Source organism: Chiroxiphia lanceolata, chromosome 2 (assembly GCF_009829145.1).
Source record: "Chiroxiphia lanceolata isolate bChiLan1 chromosome 2, bChiLan1.pri, whole genome shotgun sequence".
Taxonomy (NCBI): domain Eukaryota; kingdom Metazoa; phylum Chordata; class Aves; order Passeriformes; family Pipridae; genus Chiroxiphia; species Chiroxiphia lanceolata.
The window spans coordinates 58,685,476-58,703,754 of NC_045638.1; the positions used below are offsets into that span (position 1 = coordinate 58,685,476).

General features: G+C 42.1%; 1 protein-coding gene across 5 annotated transcripts in view; it reads left to right on the forward strand.

Moving 5' to 3' along the window:
* The window catches only part of SIAH3 (siah E3 ubiquitin protein ligase family member 3), a 53,702-nt gene extending 35,725 nt beyond the window's left edge, over positions 1-17,977 (forward strand). For all 5 annotated transcript variants that reach the window (XM_032679543.1, XM_032679546.1, XM_032679544.1 and 2 more), the window contains one exon: positions 17,007-17,977. In XM_032679543.1, coding sequence (XP_032535434.1) covers positions 17,007-17,600 — 594 coding nt within the window. In that variant the 3' untranslated portion in view covers positions 17,601-17,977. The remainder of the gene's footprint in view (positions 1-17,006) is intronic.
* The last annotated feature ends 302 nt before the right edge of the window (positions 17,978-18,279 follow it).

Below are 18,279 nucleotides of genomic sequence, written 5' to 3' on the forward strand. Positions count from 1 at the left end.
TCAAAGGGCTCGAAGGTGACCAGGAAGCTCAGAGGCAGAAGCAAGGTAGGATTCATCTCCAAAAACCAGATACCTGCATCTGAGCTCAGCTTAGTCACTCTCAACTCCTCTTACAGGCAGGGGAGAAAAATAGCCAAGCAATACCAGAATCAGGACAATGTCAGACCAAACCAGGAAGTAAGTTTATCTGTAACTCTGCCACTCTGCATCTTCAGATGGTTTAACTCAATCCTGATGTTATTTAATACAGTCTTTTCTAAATTTCCAGCCTGCATTTCTTTAACTGCAGTCACTTTTGTAAGGTTAGTAGCGAGAAACTCCAGCGAAAGGACATTTGCAAGTTACTTTAGGTTGATACTGCTGTCAATGATACTCATTTTCACATCTGACTGTTAAGAAAGAGTTGTAGTTTACCTTGCTCCATATTTTAATTAAAAATTTCTTCTTAAAACTCTTTTTAACCTCAGTTTCTCATCCTGAAACTTTCACTTTCCTCTCGTCTTCTACCAGTGTCACCTTAATGTCCACCACCTGGAGTTGCAACTGTATCTCCTCTTTGCTCTTCTCTTACTGTCCTTTCTTGATTACCCGAGTTGCATGACTTGACATATAGTCGCCAGCCGTCACTGTCACCAGGGCACCTTTCTAAGTAAAAATGAAATTAAATATTGAGCAATAATAAGTGCAAATGAAACACAGATCAGTATGGCATATCACCACAGTGCTGAGGGTCTTGAATTGCAAGGTTTCTTTTCCTTAAACCATTCTCATTTCACAAGACCTTTTATGTAACTACTCTGTACCCAAGGGCAGTACCAGGCCCACGGCATTTAACACAACACCTAGTCTTCTCCATAGTCTAATAATTTGGACAATCTCTGGCCAGTTTCAGATTTTGTACAACTCTGCTGCTGCTGACTACCATTCTGATAAAAGAAGAAAAGCAGCATGGGCCTGTTCCTCCATTTACTTAATGTATGCTCAATAGCATTGCCCTGTAATATGTTTGTGACCAATCAATACTTGATATAATTTTAGCAAATTGTGTTGGAGCAAGCCCCAAAGCTAAAGTAGATCTTCATGTAAAACAGGCAGCAGAAATAAATGAGGAGAAAGCTCATGTGGAAAACAGAGATGAGACTTGCAGGTCTGCCTTTGCAATGCTGATGTCACTTCCTCAAGTCCACCAGAGACACAAAGGATCTCTAGGGAAAGAGCATTTGTGATCCTTAAGTTGGGACTGCAGCAACAGAGAGGGGGTGGGAGGTTTCCCATTATAACTGCATCAGCACTTTCTGTGGAAAAAGGTTCTACACTACCTGCCCTGAAGTTAGCTGCTCTCACCTGTGTGACAAGACCCCAAGCAGGAATGAGGCTAAACAGGGATGAAGTTAACGATCTTCATTTCATGCTGCTGAGTACTGGTTTCTCTGGTTTGCAGTGGTGGAGGATCTATGTTCATACAGCTCTGTTCTGTGCTGGAGTGAACTGACCTAAGTGGCTGTGGATGGAGGAAAACAGCGAGGTCTTTCACTGATCATTTATCTTCTGGTCTAAATTTGAAGCAGGTCTTGCCATATAGCTTCCCACCATAACCTTGCAGAGCCTCCTGTTTGTGTTTCCTTGAGCCCACGAAAACAGGGCGGTAAGCTCTCCTGCTCTGCTGTAGAAAAAAGAGTTATAGTTCAGATTTCCTTCCATCCAGTGCCAAGCTGCAACCCCAGTTTAGAGAGGAAAGATCCTTAATGGACCTGGTAAGAGTAGAATACTGCTCTGGGTACTTTCTCTGTGGATATACTCTGTAACAGAATGTGGACAGACTTCTATGAGTGAGAGAAAACGGGTCAGTTTTCCATCTTATGACTGGGACAAACAAGAACAATGAGTTAACTAATGGCTAGCTTGTAGTTTAATAAATGGCAGTCAATTATTACAATTTTCTTTCCTTCAATATATGAGACAATGCCAGGGCACTGTGTTGCACGATGGGGAAAGCCTGGTGAGTCAGGGCAGGTTGCAGGGAGGAGAGCAATATTGCTGGGTCGGGGAAGGTTGATCCAGAGTGGACAGGCACTGTGGTGCTGAGGTGCACAGCTGTGATGACTCCACAGTCTAGGGGCAGAAGGATCTGAGCAGAAGCCAAATATGTGTGTCTTGAGCTTGAGACTCTGCAGAACTACTAGGGTATAATTTCGCCTTCACACAGCTCAAAGTCAGGTTATCTGTGCCATTCTTCAACATTTCTCGTAAAACTTCAAAGCTATTTGTTTCCCTGCACTGAGGATGCTTTTGAAGGAGATCAGCTTTGTTACCTGGCAGCAGGGACTGGTCTTCAATCAGCATTAGACTAAGTACACAGGAATCTGTCAGGGTGGCTGCAGTTCAGAGTAAACTGTCCCTTTGGTGGGCTATTTAGCTGCAGACAATGATGGAGGGAAAAGGGCCAAGCAAGTACATGGCTAACTGCTCCTTTGTCTCTGTGAATTCTACCGTGTGGCAGCTAGATTGCAATTCCTGGTAGCAATGGGAGGAAGCCTGTGCAAGTGGAAAGTCCTACTAGGCTCTATGATTCAGGTCCACAGCTTAAGGTCCTGTCATCACTGAGCTTTTCCCATATTTAATTCTAGAAAGAACCTCTGGTAAAAGCAGTGTTCATCTCATTATCAATTCAATTTTTGTGACAGCCCTGCTAGGGCTCTTAATTCCTTGTGTTCAAACAACAAATGAGATGACCCAACTGCAATCTCTAATAGGTATCATGGATAAGTAATCATTAATTTGTTATAGGGCCTCTCACCCAAAGGACAGAGATGAAAATTTGTCCTCCTAATAGAAAGAGCTGTAAATTAGTTTTATTTCATTGTTAAATCTAGAGGACTGAAAATTAGGATGACCAGCCCTTAGCTGAGAAGAAAACGTGACAGCTCCAGGGATTTTCTGCATTGGGCAAATAGGTAGCTCATAATCATCCATTAAACAGTCACAGTGGCTGTGTCCTGACACCCTTGCTACTCAGAGTTGTGATTCTCCTGATATAGTGAACACGGGGAAACTTCTCAAGTCTGATGTCCAGTGCTGGGCCAGTGACCCCAACTCCACTTCTAGACAAGGAAGAGAAGTGAACATCTCCTGCAGGTGCTCTCAGTAATTTCATCTCTCCCTGAAGATGGACATGTTCAACACAAGGATGATGAATAACTTTGTGGAGGTACATCTTATCTCCATTATTAAGGAGATTAAGCTTCATGAGTAGGTCAGATTTGAACATGTCTATCTTTTAGATAAATACACTTAGACAAGACAAATCCCACCCAAAATTTATCCAGTTGTTTGTCACAGGTGTTTATTCTGCCTAGTAATGTTATCTTTATCCTAAAAGTCTTTGCAAGCCCCCCCCATCTAAAAGATGTTATCCTGAATTACCATGGACTCGCTGTGGATTTGGAAATTACGGAGTAAGCCATCACTGCATGCTTATAGGGTGGAAAAGAAGGAAACGAAGGCTTTTAAAGACAGATGGAAGCTATGTTGACAGGGGTATGAAGGTGCCTAACAGCCTTCACTGAGCAAGTAGCTGCTGGTGAAGTTGAAGCAACACTTGAGTTGTTCCCCTTGGGAGAACGTGTGTCTCTCTTGCAGTAACTTCACACGTGATTCGTGCCTTTGGCATGGCAGGCTGCATAAAACATTACATAGACATTCCTGTTTGTTACACCTGATCCCAAAGGGCTTCCCTGAGCTCTCCTAGCCCTTTATGAAACCAGAAGGTGGTGTAATGCCCACCCTGACTGACTCAGGTTGTCACAGGGGTGGACAGTTCCTTGTAGCAAACCCATGCTCTTCACCCCAGAATCATAGCCCAACATGGAGCAGGTACTGCAGCAGGAATCTCTGTGGACTGAGGGCATCCTCAGAGGGCAATGAGGCTGTTTCCCTCTCTAACATGGTGCACCCTGCCCAGGGGGTAGGTAGGCAACACTGCAGTATGAGAGACAGGAAGAAGATCTTCCCTCAGTCTCTCATCCCTTAGATGCCACGCTTCCTCCTTGCAGCCTTTTGGGAAGAAGGAAAAGAGTTTGTCCTGGGAACACCTTTGATGTGATAAAATGAGTGGTCTGTCATCTTGTTCAATAACATCACACAGAAAGCTGTATAAAAAGCTCTCTATAGAAAGCTGAAAATAAATTTAGAAAATCTACTTCACTCTCAAATCCTCAAAACCCATAAGTGTATCAGAACAGTTGTAAAATTATTCACTTTTATGATGTGCAAGTTATGCAGTATTGTACAGCCAGACAAGTTTATAGGGACACGTGTTAAGTTGCCTGCATGGGGAGGACCTGACTGAAGTTAAAACATAAAACCTTCCCATAAGACAAGTGAGGTTGTGAGGAGGGACACTAAAGTGTGAGAATGGCTTTGAATAAGAAATGTGGCCCCTCTTCCCCCTTTCCCCAGTGTTACTCTTACACTGAAACAGGAAATTTTAAAACAGAGAACCAGGGAGACTAGAGCTGATAGAAAGAGCCTATGGTGCTGCAGCCAGAGCTGCACAGTCTATGCCAATGGATTTCCAACTTTAAAAACAACTAGACTCTAGGGACTGCAGCTGTACGGCATGATGAGTCTCTCACCTCTGATTGTTCATGTTTTACCCACGAACAACATCATCATCCCCTGGTAAAATCCAATCAGTCAGCCTCACCTCAGTGTCTGGTAATATCCTGGAGCAGATCCTCCTGGAAGATGTCAAAACATGAGGAAGATGGGTGATTAGAGACAGCTTATATGGTTTCACCAAGGACAAATCATGCCTGACTATTTTAGTAGCCTTCTTCAACGTAGTGACTGCATCATTGGACAAGAGCTACAGATGTCATCAACTTCTGTAAGGCCTTTGATACAATCCCCCACAATATTCTCAGCTCTAAATTGGAGAGAGATGGGTTTGATGGATGGACTGTTAGATGGATAAGGAATTGACTGGATGGATGGCAGCATCCAAAGAATTACAGTCAATGGCTTGGTATCCAAGTAGAAACCAGTAATGAGCGGTGTGTCCCACAAGGGTCCATAGTGGGACCAATACTACTTAAAATCTTCATGAAAGACATAGACAGTGGGATTGAGTGCACCCTCAACAAGTTCGCAGATGACATCAAGCTGAAGGTGCAGCTGATTCACTCGAGGGAAGGGATGCCATCCAAAGAGACCTTGGCAGGCTTGAGGAGTAGGGCCTCATGAATCTCATGAAGTTCAACAAGGCCAAGTGTAAGGCCCTGCACCTGGGTATCAACACAGGCTGAGTGGTGAATGGATATGGAGCAGTCCTGTGGAGACTTGTACTTCGGGGTACACGTCCATATAAAATCGGATATGACTTGGCAATAGGTGCTTGCAGCCCAGAAAGACAACCATATCCTGGTCTGTATAAGAATAAATGTGACCAGCAGATCAGAAGAGATGATTCTGCCTGTCTACTTCCCTCTTGTGAGACCCTATCTGGAATAGTGCATCCAGCTCTGGGGGTCCCCAACATAAGAATGATGTGAACCTCTTAGAACAGATTCAAAGGAGGGCCATGAAGGTGATCAGAGGGCTGGAGTGTTTCTCCTATGAAAACAGGCTGAGAGAGTTGGGGTGGGAGAAGTTTCCAGGAAGATCTCATTGCAACTTTTCAATTCATAAAGGGCTGATAAAAAAGACAGAGACACTTTTCACCAGGGCCTGTAGTAACAGGACAAAGAGCAACAGTTTTAAACTGAAAGAGGGCAGGTTTAGATTAGACATAATGAAGAAACTCTTTACTATGAGGATAGTGAGACAGGGGAACAGGTTGCCCAGAGAAGTTGTGGATGCTCCATCCCTGGAAGTGTTCAAGGCTAGCTTGGATGGGACTTTGAGCAACCTCATTTTGTGATAGATGTCCCCGCCCATGACAGAGCAGTAGGACTTGATGATCTTCAAAGGTCCCTTCTAACCCCAAACCTTCTGTGATTCTCTTGAGGGTGGCACACGAGGTCAGAGGGGAGCTGCCAGCAGGCTAGAGGATGCCAGGGGATTCCCTCCCCAAAAGGGCAGTGCTGCAGGAGGCACAGCAGGGAGACTGATTCAACCCCTCCTGGATAGGATAGACAGTAGCTTTCTGTAAGCAGAAATTTTAACCTAGAACATTGTTGCGGATTTTTGGGGCTTTTTTCCTTCAACAAAATCCTTTAAATTTTCACTCTATTAATAGGGCTGGAACATCGTCTTCTCTGGCTAAGCTGAGCCTCCTTTTCTGTTCTTTCTTTACACCTACATCCTCCCCATGTGAATAAAACTTCTAGAAGAACTATCTTCAAAAATTTTAAGGGAAAGAAAAAGAACAAACAGCCTATGATTTGCACAAAATTAAAAGAAGTATTTGTGACACAAGCCAAATGTTCCCAGAGAAATTTCCCTTTCCTTACTGCAAAGAATATATCATTGAAACATCTGCATACATTACAGAAACTAAATAAATTTACCCAAACTTGAAGTTTATTTTTCATGCCCAAAGCTAACGGCTCGCACAAGTTTTCTGGGTTGTTTTGTGTTTTGTGGTTTTTTTCCCTCTTCTTAAGCCTGACTGCACAAACTCAAGACACACTTTCAGCTGACAGTAGAATAATAATGAATTTTAGGTTGTCTTGTAACAGGTAGACTTCTTCATTCAATGCCACACTCACATTGCAGGTACCCAGAGCAAGGGCAAGCTGAATGTCACTAGTGGAGAAGGGGCAGAGATGTGTAGGGGAATGGAGAGTTAACCCTGAGCCCAGAACAATCTGTTTTCCTTTCTTCTCTTCCTAGTGTTTCTGAAACCTGAGCATGACCCCACCATACCAGGCCATTGTGGATGGGTTTGAGATGCTCATTGCTTGCTGGTACTAGCAATGCCTCAGCAAGAGGGAGACAGGCATGATATTCAGCCACTCTTGTATTTCCTGAGACACAGCTCTTAGGAGAAGATCTTAACGAAAAATGAGGAGTCTCTTATGGCTCATACATTGCTCAGTGACTGTTACAGAAACATAGGCACAGGCACAAGCTATGAGACAGGACAGGAAAACAGGGTTGGCACCATTGTGAGCCCTGTGCTACCTCGTCACCCCACTTACATGGCCCCAGCATAGCATCTGCACTCAGTTGTGACCTGCCTGGTGCAGGTTTGGTGGCACATTACCTTGTGACGGTTGCAAGACCAATGTGACATAGACCACAGAGTAGATCCTTGGCCAGAAGGGGTACGTACATGGGATTGGAGACATTGGTTCTACCAAGAGAGTCTGTGAGCTTGCTTAACAATCACTACCTCATCCCTTACCTCCTTCCTTTGTGCCATCCTTTGGCACTCTCAGGGTGCGTTTCTGAAAGAGCAGTTAATGGATTTATGTGTCATATAATTGTGATAGCTGGAGGTTGTCTGGTGGAAGGGAAGAATTTCAATTGTCTCAGGGTGGATTTGGTCTAATTATCTCAGATGACTTAAGCAAATCTGCTTTCTTGGAGACACGCTGTTACTGTAGTAACTTGTAAATGAATATCAGATGAGTTATTTAGAGGCAGTCTGAACTGGTAAGTTTATCAGCACAGTGGGCAATCATTTCTTCTTCCTTTTTTTTATTTAAACTCTTTTCCATATTAATTTCTTTCTCAGTGTGAATGTAAACCAAAAAATCAACAGGTCAGATACAGGGCTCTTATGAACTCTGCCTTCCCTATCAGACAGAGCAGATGCAGCTTGGAACTACTTTATCATTTTGCTTTTAATTAAAGCCTATAATGGTTTTGCACTTTATTAACAGGCTTTATCCAAAATACAAAGTGGATAAAGGATGAAGTGAATCTTCAGATAATTCTGCATTTTTTATTATCTCTTTTTACATATGCAGGCTGTTCACTACATCACAGAGCCACAGTCAGCAGTGCCTCATGAGCGGTCTGGTGATAAACAATGGTTGCACCCTGCCCTTCTGGAGAAAGAGCTGATAGCGTGTGTCTTGGCTTCAATTCTTGCCTTGTGTGGCCAAAGGGGATGGCGTTTAGAGGCATCACCCTTTCTTAAAACAAGGTATAAAATCTTCTTCTAGTCCAAAGAGAAGAGGTTAAACATCTCCATGCCCCAGTGCATCAACAGTTGCAATGCAGCATCAAATATACTGCACTATGGCTTATTATCACTGCATTGTATCCAGTCCTAAAATGCAGCAGAGAGAATACAAGTTACAAATGAGGTCCCAAGGGCATGTCTCACCCTCTAGCCTGGCTTTTTGCAAGTCTTTAATGGTTTCAGCCTTTCAGCAAGCCTGGGAAGTCTGCCAGGAGGGTGCTCAGGTACTCCCAGATATGAACCAGAGATGGAAATGATCAAATCAGAAATTTGGAAATTATCTCCAAACTACCAACAGAGGAGGAAAACTGTTTCTGACCTGTAGCTGTCCACGCTTTCCATCTCTATTGCTGACAGTAGCTGTAGCTCAGGATCCAGGATCTAGATTCATCCCCAGTAACCATTTACCCTTCAGGGAATCTCCTCATGACAGAGGCAGAGTCTGTCTCCGCTCCCTCCATGGTATGCATCAGCTCCTGCTCCACCTCAACAGCTTCAGTTCAGCTCCTCTTTTGGGTGCCTCTGCAAAGGGCTTAAATTGTACCAGCAAGAGCACATTAGTGGGCTTCTTCTTGAGGAACAGGAGTAGTTTATTGTCCTCTATTGTTCCACTTCATATGAAAAGCTCTTCAAAATGCCTAGAAAGCCACTTTTCCATCAGGGGATTTCAAGTAGCAGAAAGGAAATGCAGGAGAAGGTAGTGAGCATGGGTGCAGCACCTTGCACTGAGCAGGGATGCTCTCTGAGCGCTATGAACATATCTGATCCTATTTGTTCCCAGAGTCATGGTCTCATACTGTCTTTACCCAAAGCCAGGATGCCTTTTTTTTCCTGTTGTTACAGCTTCATCCTTAGTTAAGCCCTTAGAGCATGCATAGGGCAATCATCCCAGAGTAGGCGATGTGTATCAGCTTGCCAACTTGCCAGATCTCCACAGGTGCAGATGTTTCCATTTCACCCATTTCATCTCCATGCTTTTCATTTATTTTGTCTAGCAAATAACTGCCAGATGCTCCACAGAAATTGCCCATGCACGTGGTTTGCTTATATCTACTCAGTGTATTTTATTCCTCAAAGAGAGCACAGAAAGTGATGTCGAGATCCATCAAATGCAGCAGCTAAACCAGGACCATTTGCCTGAATGTCCCTGACTCAGCTGCAGCTTTGGCTGAGAGAAGGCAAGGTGGTGTGTCTCCATTCAGTTTGAAACACAAGAAGTTTCATTCTCCTCCCATCTGGGCTGGGAAGGGTTCATCAAACTTTGTTTCAAAGCAGAAGAGCTGAAGAGCATGACTTTGCTCCACCCTGCCCATGTCTACACAAGTGTCTCTCAGAAAGCATCTGTGGAACTGAAATGCTTTAGTATGAATCCTGTTTATATTTCATTATCATTACATTGTTTTCAATATATTGCAGAATGTCAAGTTTCTTCAATTCTTTTGCTTGTACTTCAAGACTGCATGACAGTTTATGCTGAAAAAACTTATTTTTAAAAAGAAAACAGGGGAATTTAATATGGGAATAATGTCTTTCTTTCTATCTGGGATACATTTAAAATGCTGTATCATAGTCTTGCTATATCTACCACGAAAACACTTTTTTCCCCCAAAATGCTTCTAGATGTGGCTTCATCTAAAATTCAGGGTTGTCTGATAGAGAGAAGTGTGTGCTACAGTGTGGACGTGTACTAAAGTTGTAGGTATTTCTGCATGCTCAGAGGTTTGTAATTAGCATGAAGACAGACATTAACACATCCCCTATGCTGTGTCACCAAATCACACCTGATTATGTTGCAAAGTGAGATTAGCAAAATAAGCTTGAAGTTGTCCTCTCGCTGTCTTTTGATAGTAGAAAAACAAATCCTCCCACAGCCAAAGCTGCAACTAATATTCACTACTTAAGGAATTCAACTGATGCATTCATAATGAACAAGATTTTGTGTAATTAAAATTTTAAATAAATCCCCAACATGAGCCCTGGCTTGGATTTCTTAATTTCAGATATGAAAGTATAGCTTTTGACAAAATAGGTTCAGAGGGTTGGGTTTTTTTCTTCTCTTTTCTTTCATCTGAGAGATTTTAAAAATCTTATTAGCATATTAAAAAAGAGCAGGAGATAAATTAAATGGAGACCAGGATTAAAAGACTCACTACTTTCTTCATGTCACCTTTATAGTTCTTTTGAGCATCTGTCCCTAGGCAGTGGGTGCAAGTAACGTGGAGGTGGATGTTAGTGGGTGGCAAGGCTTTTGTGAGGCAGAAAGAAGCTGAGAATTAGAAAATTATTGGAGGCAGTTTCCATACAGATGAGAAGAAACAATCAGACCCTGAGAAGCCCAGAAAGAGGATGAAGACAGTAAGAAAACTGAATAAATAGTACATTTCTCCAGCAAAGAAATTGCCAATTTGTTTCAACCGAAACCCTGAAAGTTGCCATGGTTGCTTAAAGCTGCTGAAAACCCTGAAAGTTGCTCACTCAAAGCATCTCACAGCTGCAGGCCTGGGTCTCCTTGTCTGTGGAAATCTTTAGGACACAGTGAAAAATCCACTGAGTTCTCAAGGCTCATTTCTAGGCTGCTTACCTACCTATAGGGTGACTGCATCTCTTGTTGTTTCTTGTCACACTCAGGGCGGTGGAGAAGATGAGGTAAATAATGACATATTATTAAGGAGTTCCTGTAGCTGTGAGGAAATCCACATTGCCAAAGTCTTGGACCTGATCTGCAGATAGTTTAATCACTTGTAGATGCATTTGAGGTTAATGGAGGCTGGATTTAGAAAATATCAAGCGCTCTCAGAGGCAATTCTACTATGAAAAATCAGGGGCTGGTTGATATAAGCTGGACAAAAAAAGTACGGTCACAACACTTGGATCTTTAATCCCTCCATGCCTAAATTCCTTGACCCAACAGTGAGAAAAAAATATTGCTGTTGTTCTTCAATTCAACATCAAGGGTATCACCTGACAGGTGGCTGTTATGCACAGACACAGCAATGAGCCTCATAGAAGAAAAAATTACACAGCAAAAAGCACCCCTCTCAAAAGAAGGTTTAATAAAAAATCTGCGTTCTAAAATTTGGGACTGTTTTCATAAGGAGAAATAATAAAATAAAATTTATAAGAGAAGCTCATAATCAAGATGCATAGGCTTCCATCCCCCCAGATCCCACTATTTTTTAAACAAAAAAGGTATCAGAATAGTCTAACCTGGACAAAAGTGTGTTTTCTCCCACTGCATTATTCTCAGAAACTGTTGAAATGGATATGTGTTATGAGTCTATATATAAATATGTGTATTTATGTTAATGTATGTGTGTATGTGATTTAATATGTATTTTAAAGTCAGCCTGAATCAGGTATTTCCCCAAACAATGTAAGTTTTACGAAGTTATACACAATAAGAAACTATAGCTCATAGTGGAGTTGACCATAGGAGGAGGTAGCCTCAGCACAGTTGGTGGGTTTGTAAAAAGGGGTGTTAGCACAACCCCTCTCAACCCCTGGCTCCTGCCAAGAGTCGCAGCTGCCATGAACATATACAGCTCCTACCAACTCTCCTGTAATCCAGCCAAGAAAGCTGAGGATGAAGAGGAAAGAGTTTGGATACATGGAAGGAGCAGTTCCTTCCTGGGAGGAGGATTAGGTTGCAGTGGGACTGGGGTAGAGTGGGAGCACTGTCTTCTGTTTTGGTTTGGCTGGCATGTCCAGTGGCTTTATTTTCATCTTTGCTGTTTTCTATGTGACTCTCCTCAGCAGCCCTACAAGATGGCCTTCAGACTACACTTCAGACTTCCCCAAGCAAATAGCCCAGCACATGGGTGAATTAATGAGTGTTTGCAAAGTGTGTGTGATCACTGGAGAAAATACAGTTGCACGGGCATGAAGTGTCTGGAAAAGGATGATTATTTGCAGCACCTGTTCTGCTGTCAGAAACCCTTATTCACTGGGCAGTGAACTAGTCCTTGTCCTCCCTCCTTAGGATATTCTCAGCACACGCTCGCACTGTTCACAGGCTGATTTTTGCACATTATGTGCACTACAGTAAGTATGAATGAGGCATCCAGACTCCCAATATAACACTGGCGAACGCTGGAAAGTGTGGAAAGGTGACACTTAACCTTCTCACTGAAGACCTGAGCCTGTTTATTCTTTTACAATGTGGTGGTGCTACTCACTCTCCATATACTGCAGGTCATCAGTGTCTGGGCCCCCTCCTGTGGGATGGGAGGACTGGTTTCAACCCTTCCTCACCCTGCAGAGTTTATCTTGAGTAAATTCACCATTTTCAAGTCAGAACTTTAATGGCAAGGCATTTGGCTGCTCAGGGAAGCAGCCACACTTGCTGTCCCTATTGAAACTGTGCCGATGTGGAGCAGGGCTAGAGGGATGGTGGTATAGCCAGTGTCTGCATCCCACAGGACCATGAGCTCAGCCAGAAGACCTGCAGTGGGGGTTGCTGCCTCTGTTTCCACTATTTGTACTACAGTTGACCTAAAAACTTTGTTAGTTCGAATACAAAAGGTCTCTCAGAGCATGAGGAGTAATACCGAAGACCTTTCTCCCAGGTGGGTGCCTCACCTTTGCAGCTGCAGAGTCAGAAATGTACTAGTGGCTTTTTTACCTCTTGGAGATCTTGGAGATCTCTAACTCTTGGATCTACTCTTCATACTTCCCCTGAATGTCAGGGGACTTCTACCAAGTCGCTGGAGGTGACTTGAGTAGTGTAGCAGTGGTAGGGAACCAAGGATTTACACCTTTATGTGAATAGGCATCCACTTCTCTCTCCACGGGCTGTATTGTCCCCAATGCAGTAGGAGAAGCCCATGGTGGTACAGCTCTTCCCTGGCTAAAATAGGGTTACCCTTCTGCTCTTTGTCTAGAAACTGGTAAAACTGCACTGAGGATGTGTTTGGTCCTGGCTGCGTGTAGAGAGCGGTGTCCAGAGGGATGTTCCTTTGGCACCTCTTGGGATCAAGTGAATTGCATTCTCCATGGGCTCTGCTGTAAAAGGAACTCATATTCTTCACAGTTAGCCACCCACTCCTTAGACATCAAAGGTAAAACAACTGAATCACACCTAGTGTGGTTTGTTGAATTTTTAGCAGAAAGCCTGTGTCCCAGGTCCAAGTATAATCATGGTTTGTTTTTTTTTTTTCTGAGAAAAGCACCATGTGTTTATAAATTGCTCTTTGCCAAATTATTTGTTCTTAAAAAGAATTACACCGTAATAAGCTGTATCATTAAAAAGAAATTTTTCTGTGAGCAGCAGAGCCTGGTTTCCTGCGGTTTGGTGCCTCATGGTGGGATTATGTTGCGTCTAATGAGGAGCACTCTGGCTGAAGCCTTTTCTCCTGTTCACAAAGACACTGTCTCATGTGGGTTCGTTGGTGTCTATAATACGTTTGGGATCAAACTGCCATTGTTTAGGTTCCCTCTTGTCTGCCAATGTAATACTGCACACGTGGCAAACTGTTTCTCCCTGGAGACGTGCAAGGGTCATACTTCTCTACCCTGATGCCTCTTCTCATAAAAATGATTGAAAATTAAAGCATTTGAGATTTCTATCCCACAATTCAGTTTGACTAAAATTGGCCAACAGGCTAAAAGATAATTGAGAATAATATTAGACTGACACAACAATATAATAAACCTAATTTTATTAGGTAATCGGGCAATAAATGATGGAAAGTAAATACTGGAGGAGATTAAACATGAGGAAAAAATGTTCATAAATATTTATTCAAGCATTTAAATACACTCAAGGTGACCATTTTATGCCCATTTTGCATTTCAATTTTAGTGTTTCAATTCACAGTCATATGAATCACCAACAAGGGCACAGACACCCCAATAGTTACATTCATACCTCAAAAGTAAGAGTAAAATAATAGTTTCCTCTGAGACTTTCTTTTACAGTGACAGAGAATTATTAAATGTTTATTTAAAAATACCACAAATTTAGAGTTTAGAAACAGGAATGTTGAATAATTCAGAAATCAGATTTTGAAGATGGTTCTCACCTAGTCAGAGAATAAAAATAGATCATTGGTTTGTCCTGGATTTCAGAATTTTCAGTAAACCTGAAATGAACAAAGTCAGACCAGAAATCTTTTGCTGAAGTGGTTCATGGAAAGGTTTTGAGAATGTTTCATAAATATGAGATGTGAAAGAGAATTCACAATTATTTGTGCACATACACACAAAATCACAAATTAAGCAAAGAAGAAAGATGCATTGAATAAATTGCTCATTGTAATTTATATTCCTAATTCCTAAGCCATAGAAATGTGTTCGTCATAAAGAGATTTTTTGAAGATATTTCTATTTTCTTACCTTGGATGCAGTTTAGATGGATGAGCTACCGTTGGTCTCCATGCTTATCAAATTAGGAGAATGCATCTCTAAATTCAATTAAATCCTCAGTGGAAATGGTTTCTCTGACTCTGGTAATCTTTGGAGAAGAATTATACACAGTCTATAAAGCTTCACATTTCAAAACCTAATTTTAAATGTTATTCAAGAGGTTAATTTAAGATTCATCTTCCAAAAGGGGAGTTAAATAAAACTGATAGAAGGCTGGAACTTGTTGAGTGGTTGAGAGGTTTATCAGCATGTGAGTACGAGTTCATTAGTTTTAATTAGTATAATCACTAATGTTGCATTAACAGTTTGGTGAGAGAAAGTAATTGCTCACACCCACTGTATTAGATTGGGAGATTAGAATTCATTTTATGAGGCAATTAGCATTTCAGGGATTTTTTTTTTTAAGGCTTTTATGATCTGCCATTGCAATACCCTCCTTCACCAAAAAGAGTTTAAATTAACCATAACTTTCATCCTAATAGGATGCAAAAATTAATGCAGAATTAAGTGTGAACCAGTAATCCCACTGCGATAAGCAGGCAGCTAATGCCACAAACCTTGATTAGTTTATAATGACCTGTTTTATTTCCCAGACAATGATAGTCATTTATCTGTCCTCAATTCATTATGTTCCTGGAAAGTTTATATTCTTGAATTTTACACAGCAAAACAAATAAAAAATGAGGAAGGGAAAAGTAGAACTGTACTATTGAAGTAATAATTCTCCAAAGAAAAAGGAAGTTTCAATAATAGGGCTTAATTAGTCAATTATTCTTCACATCAAATGCCAGAGGAAGAAGAAACAGCTCCCTTTGACATCCAGTGCCTTGGGAGGAAACATGAATTTCACAGCAGCAGCAATCACAACCTTGCTCTGCCCATCACATTCCTGGGCAGCTACTGACAAAGTGAGAACAGAGATCCAGGACTTGTCATCCTGGTTGGCAAGGAAGCCTTGGTCATCTGAGAGTTAGGACAATTCACCCAAAAAATTGCCTTCCAAAACAACCTGGAAAGTAAAACTGCTTACAGCAAGGCTGTAATGAAAGGCACCATGATATCCATAAAGAGATGAGAAATACACCATTTGCAACAAATTTAGCACCCATTTTATGGGATTATGCTTGCCCCTGATTAAAACAAGTCTCTACCCAAAAAAAACCCAAATAAATCCCAAATCTGCTATGTCTTGGATATGGTATGGAAGAGAACAACTGTTAGAGGTTAGAACTATGACGTAGTTCCTGAAATTTTGGGTACATATATTAAAATGAGTGGCATATACATATATTAAAATGGGACAGTATTCAGGGAATTACATGAATCTTCCAAAAACATAAGATTAAGCGAAATGTACATATATATGTATGTACTCTTATAAGAGACATTAATGGATATATGAGACACACTCTTAGAAGAGGGGTTCAAAGACAAAAACTTATTAAACAGCCAAAAGTTAGGTACAACTAGACAGACTGGATTTCAGTCTGTCTGGCATCAGCTGATGTCACCTTTAGAATGTGAATTACTCCGCCTGAGGTCTGCATCCTCTGCTGTAAGGGCTGCCGCACCCTACAGACTGCAGAGGCAGTCCAAAGTGGCTTGGTTGGCTGAAGTAAATGTTTAAAATTGGGTTGAATGAATCATGACCAGCATGCCTGCGCTTTAGGGTTTGTCTATGCACAGAGTTATTGTGGAAAGCCATTACTCTTCCTGAATAGCATTACTTGTGAATACACTTTTGGTTGAATAAGACTTATTTCTCTTCAACAGCATCCACTTGACAGAGGCAGAGCAATTTGCTTTCTAGTCCTCATGTGGAAAGCTTCTGCAAGAGCTACTGCCTTTTTAGCGAGCAGCCCTACCTTAATCCAAATTTACTTTACTGCAAAAATGCCCTAAATTTGCCATCCATTCACCTTTGAGAGCAATTTAAGATTTATAGAGGTAAGTGCATCTATTAGGCACAAATATATTGACCAAAAAAAAAAATAATGAAGGTATTGTATACAATAAAAATCTGACTTTTATTTCACAAATTATGAATGTTATAAAGCTTATTGTTTCAGGAAAAATGCCTGTATTTGCATGTATGTTTCAGTAAAGAATAATAATGCCATACATATTTCATTTCCTTGTTCTGAGCAGTAAAAGCCTTAACTATATAAAATGCCCCATGCTGTTCTTGTTTTGTTGTTTTTTCTTCTTTTAATCAGATTTTTCCCCCTAAACTAATGAAATCGCTCTTTAAACACATACATCATTTTCATTTTAAGTGATTTACCATGACTCAAACAGTTTCTCTCTTCCTGGAGAACGAGGCACTTTTTGTTGTGCAGATCCAGGTCAGAATTGCCTCTGATGTCCAGAGTACTGAGTTCCCTGCAATCCCACTAGTGCTATTTTAGGTGGAGTGTTAGGTGATTGATATCTGCAGGGTCTATATCTTGCATATCTACACTGATTCTTGGTCCACCTGCTATCACATGTAATTTCTCTCTTCTTGTAGTATGCGCCAACCCTCTGTGCAGCTGCGCAGACGTCCACGGAGCGAGGCATCCTTCCTCCCTGCCATCATCATGAAGCAGTGCATGACCCCCAGCTGGTTCCCTGCATGTGCCCACTCTTTTCCTGCCCATGGGAAGGGCACCTGGAGGTGGTGGTGTCCCACCTGAGGCAGACCCATCACATCAACATCCTTCAGGGTGCAGAGATTGTCTTCCTGGCCACGGACATGCACCTGCCCGCACCCACAGACTGGATCATCATGCACTCTTGCCTTGGCCACCAGTTTTTGCTGGTACTCAGGAAGCAGGAGAAGTATGCAGGCCACCCGCAGTTCTTCGCCACGATGATGCTGATTGGCACACCGACCCAAGCTGACAACTTCACCTACCGGCTGGAGCTCAACAGGAACCAGAGGCGCCTTAAGTGGGAGGCAACCCCCAGGTCGGTACTGGAGTGTGTGGACTCTGTCATTTCTGACGGGGATTGCCTTGTGCTGAACACTTCCCTGGCTCAACTCTTTTCTGACAATGGAAGCCTAGCGATAGGAATTGCAATAACGACCAGCAAAGTTCACAACTCCGAAGCTGAAATGTGAGGGGGAAGAGGAGCAGGAGGAGAAACAGCAACAACAATGGTGCTCTAGCTGCCTTGTGAGAGCCAGAACTTGCAGACTTTTCGGGGGGGGTCTCAGGTCTTTTATGGTATTTAGTACTTGTCCACAGTGGGCATTATGTAAACATCCCGTGATTATAGTCTCTGTGTAATGTATTTACCATTTTGTTAATACAATTTTATGATAAATTTTAAAGAGGCTAATCAATTTATTGTAGCCCTCCAGCAGCACCGAAAACAACATATGTTAATGAAAAGTGCACCCAGAGTGACTCACAGAAACCTTTGCCCTGAGAATGCTATGCAAATATGTTTCCTTCATTGCCTGCCTAATTGACTGGAGGCCCCTGTGCCTGATGAAAGGTCAAGTATTCCACTAAGGGACAAGAGCACCCAGGTTTCCATATTAGCAACAGTGATTTAACTCTTATACTGTGGTCACAACCAAGCCCTGTAGGAGCCTGCAGTTTCACAGCTCCCTTCAGCTTCTGAGGGAACAACTTCCCCATTCAAACACTGAAAGCTTCAGAAGAAGAAGTCACCACCTCTGCTGAGCAGGGGCCTGGAAACCCTCATCCTGCGTTCAATTTAGGACAGCTAGTTGGTGGTCACAGTGAGCATGGTTAAATATCACTCTTGCATCATACAGGGCAGTGAGAGGT